At 30.4% G+C, this 7,340-nt stretch overlaps 1 protein-coding gene across 1 annotated transcript; it reads right to left on the bottom strand.

Moving 5' to 3' along the window:
* Window positions 1–854: 854 nt before the first annotated feature.
* On the bottom strand, window positions 855–2,720 carry LOC106296428. Its single transcript, XM_013732562.1, has 5 exons — window positions 2,343–2,720; window positions 2,140–2,267; window positions 1,965–2,077; window positions 1,301–1,486; window positions 855–1,126 (listed from the first exon to the last, which is right to left on the bottom strand). The coding sequence occupies exons 1-5, from the start codon at window positions 2,636–2,638 to the stop codon at window positions 1,097–1,099; spliced, it is 753 nt and encodes a 250-aa protein (XP_013588016.1). The 5' UTR covers window positions 2,639–2,720; the 3' UTR covers window positions 855–1,096.
* Between the last annotated feature and the right edge of the window lie 4,620 nt (window positions 2,721–7,340).

The following is a 7,340-nucleotide window of genomic DNA, read 5'->3' on the forward strand; positions in this document are numbered from 1 at the left end:
AAATATGCACAAAAAATTTCAGGTAATTTAGATACCGGTTCGGTCTCGGGATACTGGTTGTGTCTCGGGTAGGATCCATAATTGAACAGATACCACAGTTCGAAGAAAAAAAATCAAATATGTACTTCGCCTTGGATTCGGGCCCAAACCACAACTATACTTCCGGGTTGATTTTGGTTTGGTTTTTTGGATCCGGTAAAATGTCCAGGCCTAAAATAGAATTATATAAGACTGTACATACAAAATATTATATAAACTATTCCATAAATTATATAATGTTAAACAAATACCATTCTTCGATATAATGACTTTGTAACATAATAATGTACACCAATTCCAAAATACTAATTCACAAATTTTGTTTACAATCCAAAGAAAAATTCATTCTTTCGAAGCGCGGATGAAGATCTAGTGTTATAAATTATAATATAGCTAGAACATGCGAGTTTGGTCCAATGAACTACCGTATAGTTCTATCGAAATATTTGAGCTGATAAGATTGAAGATCCTGCACTCAGTTATCTGAGAAGCAAATAATAGAAAAAGAAGTAGATTTGACTATTTGAGGAAGAGATGATGGAGTTGAACAAGGAGCTTTAAGATTTGAGTTCTGACAGTGTAGAAGCTGCAATACTGAGGCTCCAAGGAAGATATTATCATCATCATCATTATCATTATCATCATCATCATCAGGAATTAGTTTCGGTTCATATCCACAACCATTCGTCTTTCAAAGAAATTTTGCTGGTAGTAATTTTGAGTTGTAAATTTTACATTTACAGTGTTTCATTTTTCTCACGTTATCTTAATAATTGTTTACTTGCCAATTGATTCCATCACTTGGAAACTCACTATTGTTTGACATTTTGGTGTGCTTAAGTGACTCTTTTCGAGGATTCATACATTATAGAAATTGTTTGGGACAACAGGTAAGAATTGCCTGGCACAAGTAATGACATCGCTCACTGCAACTATATATAAATATTACAGTTGGTCCTGGAACTTTTCAAATATATCCTCTGCTGACAGGATGAGATATATGCATATAGAATATGAACTTCCCATCCGCCCGTATGTTCATGGATGCGAAGCTCCATTACCACCGTCTTATTAATGAAGTAAGCAACTGCAACAACATACATGAAGTCAGATCAATACCTTTGGACAGATGGTGAAGATGGATAAATAATGACCATATGCAAGAAAACTAAAAATGAAATCTGGTACAAAAACAATGGACATGCAAACTGCAATTACAGGATGATGTTAACTTTTCAGAACTAGAGTGTATTTTTTATACCTCAAATAGTTCGAATGCGCTGCCTTTTCGATATGTATCATCTTTCTTCTTTGACTCTGAAGGAAGCACACTGAATAATAGTGCTCTCCACCCAATAAGTAAAACAGCAGTACTTCCCATTGTCACCAAGATAAAGCTATAAGATGGGATGTGGCCTGACGAGGTTGACCTTATGATCACCCCAAGCTGTAAGGAGATGAAGAAGCTTAAACAGTTTAGCGGAACACATAAACATAAAGTTAACAGAGACACTAACATCCTAAAACTACATGCCAGTTGACATAAAAAAAAAAAAAAAAAAAAAAGACTGATTAAAGAAAAGATAAACTTATTTACCTGAATCTGATTAGAGATAAGATAAATCATCAACCAAAACTCGGAGCATCGTTTCTAAAAACCAAACATAGATAGAAATAGCAAACCTCATGTTTGAACCAAATATAGAAAAACTATTGACAATGGTTAAATCTAAAACAGTTTAGTGGACACATGAAATGGTAGTTAAGAGATAACATCCCAAAGCTAAATCAATTGACATAAAACAAATCAACTCCACAAGAATTATACATAACAAAAGTTAAAAAGGTTTATTCTCAACCAAACATAGACAGACACATATAGGCCAAACATTGCTAGTTTTCACTTTTGGTAAATGTAGTTTTACCGGAACACCGAGAGCCCAAGATTTAGCGGCTGCTACCACAGCTTTTGACTGACCCTTCATTCCTCTCCCTTCCTCCGCATATCCTCCCAAGAAATAAGCACTCAGAAACCATCCTGCCAACGCAATTTTGTCATTCCATTTCAACCAAAAGCTTACTGTGTGGGAAGAACGTTACCAGCAATGAAAGGGTCAGCTGTGTGAAGAGTGTCGGAGCTAAACACAGGGAATCCATGGCTGAATCTCCCAATTGCAGAGAAGATAAGCAAAGCCAAAACATCCCCACCAGCAAGTAAAGCCACACGGCTGAAGAAAACAACAACACAATTGGAATTAAAGAAAACAATACAAACAATAAAGCAATAAAGCAGAAACCTTTACCCCCATTTCTTGATTGAAGCATCTGCCTTTGGTTTATCGAATTGAATAACGCCTTCGAGCGGAACATTCTCTTGCCCGACGAAGACTGTGTCGTCCCCTGTAGATGGAGGTGTGGCGGATTTTACGCTTCCATTTGAGTCAGAGTTAGAGAGAGTGAGGACGACGCGTCGCCGACGGCGAGTGTTAGCGGAGGGAACCAGTCCGAGCCATGGATCCGGAGAAGGAATACGAGGGTTGGGTTTGGTGATGAATCTGGCGGCGGAGACAGGTCCCGTGGGAGCGCGAAGAACCAGCATTCTCCTTCTCTTTGCCTAAAACCTCCTTTGTCCGCCACTTATCATTATTTCTCATCTCTAAGATTTTTAAATTAAATAAGACTAAAAATCATTATTTCTCACCTACTACAATATATTTTAAATTAAAGGTATATTAATATTTTAAAAAAATCTACACCATTAAAATAGAAGTCATAACTTTTTTTTCATGTGTGATATTTCATTTTGGACCATCTCTTAAAAAATTATTTGAATGAATTTTTGTATCCATATTTGAATTGTTTTAATTAATCTAAAAAAAAATCAAATAGATATTCCATATTTTTCTGAATTACATCTCACTAAAATCTTTTCATACTTTTCTATTTAAAATATAAATTTATATTTCATTTTTTCATTAAAGAAAACATTTTAAAGTATTTAATTACTTTAATATTTATTTCAAATATAAATGTATATTTTGTTTTTCACTTAAGCAAAATTAATACATATTTAATTAATTTCGTAATTATTTAAAATATAAATGTATATTTCAATTTTTACTAAAATAAACTTGTATTAAATTTGTGATATTAATTTAACAAAATATTTTCAATTGAATTTTTGATCTCTAATATTTAAGATTTGTTAAGTTAGATTTTTGTACCACACTATTGAAAATAAGCTATCAATATGAATAATCTGTCAACAAATGTTATTAAAGGCATTAAGTTTATGTTATTAAATATAGTGGTCGGTTTAATTTTATATTTTAATAATATAAGTATATGATAGTTTTTTTTAGAAAAATATAATCAAGCTTATTTTATATATATTCTATTAAAATAGAAGTCATGACTTATTTCATGTGTGATAGATATTCCATATTTTCTGAATTACATCTGAATAAAATCTTTTCATATCTTTTTATTTACAATATAAATATGTATTTCATTTTTTATTAAAGAAAACATTTTAAATAATTTGATTACTTTTTTATTTATTTAAAATATAAATATATATTTTGTTTTTCACTTAAACAAACCTAATAAATATTTAATTAATTTGTAATTATTTAAAATGTAAATGTATATTTCAATTTTTACTAAAATAAACTTGTATTAAATTTGTAATATTAATTTAACAAAATATTTTGAATTAAACTTTTGATCTCTAACAGTTAAAATTTGTTAATTTAGATTTTTGTACCACACTGTTGAAAATAGGCTATCAATATGAATGATCGGTATGCTATTTTAAAAGTGCATTAAGTTTTTGTTATTAAATATAGTGGTCGATCTAATTTTATATTTTAACTAATGGTATTCCGGCGCTACGCGCCGGATTCATATGTTTTATTCTCTAATAATTTTCTAATGAATAGTATAAGTGGTTTCATTTGATAGTGGTTAGAGATAGTAGTGTATTACTTTATTTTGAAGTTATTTATGTCAAAGATGAATAGTATAAGTGGTTTCATTGATCGATTCAATAAAAATAGAATAAATAGTTGATAACTGCACCAAAATAAATATAGTTGAACTTAAAACATAGAGTAAAATTGATGTTCCAAAAAAAAAACATGTAAATGCATGTGTTTGTTTTTGTTTATGGGAAAGTTCACATGTATAACATAATGAAATTAAAATCTTGGAAAAAATGACATAGATAATTTAGTATTATTTTTATCGTAAAAGAGCGATGTAATTTTTTTATTAGTAGGAGATATAAATCTCACATTAAGTTTTATGTACCTAGTTCATAGTAGTTGGTTGATGTTGAATTATATTTTTAATGTATAATCTCACATTAATTGTATTAGTAGGAGATATAAATCTCACATTAAGTTATATGTACCTAGTTCATAGTAGTTGCTTGATTTTGAATTATCTATCTATATATATAAAGTTAGCTTTTTCTCTCCTTATGACAAGTGGCAAGGGGGTTTGGTGACATGTGTCCACATGTATTTTTATTTTTACATTTTAGGTCCTTCTTCTTTTACACTATTGCAATTTGGCTTTGTACTTTCTAATTGTGCACTATTATTTTTCTTACACTAACTATTATTATGTGAAGTTTTATAATATATTTTATTAGTCAATAAAATTGGAGATGAATAAAGAAAAAATAAAAAAAAATAAAAATAGATTTTAAATATTTTATTTATTCACAACTAAAAAAACATAAATTTTTACTATTTTATTATTTTTTATTAATTTTCTATTATTTTATTTACAAATTATAATTTATTTTACTATTAAAAATCAGAAAATAACTAAACTAAAAAAAACTAGAGTAAGACACATAATCTAAACTTAAATCTCCACAATCACAAATAAAAAATAGAATACTATAGTAACACTTACTCAATAAAAGCCTGAAGCACAAATGAACGCGATCAAGCACCAATCCAAAACACCAAAAAAAGGATTGAGAAAGAATAATCACCGGACCAAAGTCACCACGAAACAGGAAAACACATGCATAATGCACAATCACCAGCTAAAAGGTATGAATCACCTCACAAACAAAACAACCACATACAAGGAGCCTATGCCAACGAAGAACCACAAAGCTCTGAATAGAAGAGACCAAAACACCAAAAGACTAACTCCACACACCTATACCAAAGGAAGCAGGAGAAGAAGAAAAGCAACATAAGGGAAGGAGAATGGAAGCCAACTATAGAGAAATCAGAGCTCAAGTTTGAGACAAAAAATAATCTTCCAAGCCCACAAAACATATACGAAGGAAAACACTATCCAAACCTTGAGTGTGTCAAAAATGAATAGTATAAATGGTTTCATTGATCGATTCAATAAAAATAGAATAAATAGTTGATAAGTGCACCAAAGTAAATATACTTGAACTTAAAACATAAAGTAAAATTGATGTTCCAAAAAAAACATGTAAATGCATGTGTTTATTTTTGTTTATGGAAAAGTTCACATGTATGACATAATGAAATTAAAATTTTGGAAAAAATGACATAGACAATTTAGTATTATTTTTATCGTAAAAGAGCGATGTAATTTTTTTATTCGTAGGAGATATAAATCTCACATTAAGTTTTATGTACCTAGTTCATAGTAGTTGCTTGATTTTGAATTATATTCAAATAAAGTCGATGAACTTAGTCATTTATACTATTAAAGCATAATTCCTATTAGGATTATGCCTTTGATTTTGAAATTATTTACAATGCCATGTCATTGACATTTAATTTTAATATAAATATTTCTTATTTAAATTAATAATATGAATATTCCCTATATTTATGGTAATTAATACTTTCCATATTTTGTGAATTATAATAATTCTAATTTTTATGCAAACTATACACTCCATTAAATTTAAATATACTTTTTAGTGCATAGTATTATTTAACGATCGAATATGAATATATAAATAATTTTTTTTGAATTTTTTTATTTATTATATTTTTTTTACATAATAATGATATCGGATCGTACATATTTTTAGATTTTTACTGGTTTTCTAGAATTTTTAGTTAAAATTCGTTTTACTAAATTTGAACCGGATTATACACAGGTCACTGGATCTATCGATTCACGGGTCTGTCGGATAAGAAAATCAAATAGTATAATAGAAATTTTTTTTTAAAATTCAATTAGAACAACTTTAAAATTATTATTTTAAAATAAAAGTTATAAACTCAATCGAATTTTATCAGAATAGTAAAAAATTATCGGCGCTTTTAAAGAGCGGCTCAAAATCTAGTTCTCTTATAAAATAATAGCAGTGGTCGTATCTCTTAGTGATCTTGTTTGGATGACATATTATTGTAGACTTAATAACCCCCACTTGGTTGTTTGTAGAGGGGTGGGTGAGGTAACAGCCGAGTAGCTCATAATTGAGAGTTTGTGTTATTGTCTATTTATTGTGACCGTTTTTTGGAATACGCTTATGAGGGCTTGTGGCAGCCCTAACGAAGAAGACCCATGGGTGAGCGAGCCACTTATAGGTAAATTACATTGTGTTTGTAGGTTTGTTATATTTTCCTGTAAAATTTTATGCTATAGATTTCTCATACAATTAACTTATATAATATATGCGGGACGTAGTCAAAAACACACAAACGCACAAACATTCTATAGTAACACTTACTCAATAAAAGCCTGAAGCACAAATGAACGCGATCAAGCACCAATCCAAAACACCAAAAAAAGGATTGAGAAAGAATAATCACCGGACCAAAGTCACCACGAAACAGGAAAACACATGCATAATGCACAACCACCAGCTAAAAGGTATGAATCACCTCACAAACAAAACAACCACATACAAGGAGCCTATGCCAACGAAGAACCACAAAGCTCTGAATAGAAGAGACCAAAACACCAAAAGACTAACTCCACACACCTATACCAAAGGAAGCAGGAGAAGAAGAAAAAGGAGAATGGAAGCCAACTATAGAGAAATCAGAGCTCAAGTTTGAGACAAAAAATAATCTTCCAAGCCCACAAAACATATACGAAGGAAAACACTATCCAAACCTTGAGTGACATATATGTGAAATGGAGAGCCACCAGAGACACAACCAGCGATGAAAAGTGCAACGAGATGAGAGAACAAAGAAAGAAAAAGAGACTATACAAATCAACAAACTGTGGAGTCATCCCCGAGCTATGAAGAGAACATAAAAGTCAGATCACCAAAAACCAGATCTTGAAAACCAAGACTAGCAGGGACTATCAACGGCAAGCCAACTACGAGGAAG

The sequence above is a fragment of the Brassica oleracea genome, chromosome C6 (assembly GCF_000695525.1).
Source record: "Brassica oleracea var. oleracea cultivar TO1000 chromosome C6, BOL, whole genome shotgun sequence".
Taxonomy (NCBI): Eukaryota; Viridiplantae; Streptophyta; class Magnoliopsida; order Brassicales; family Brassicaceae; genus Brassica; species Brassica oleracea.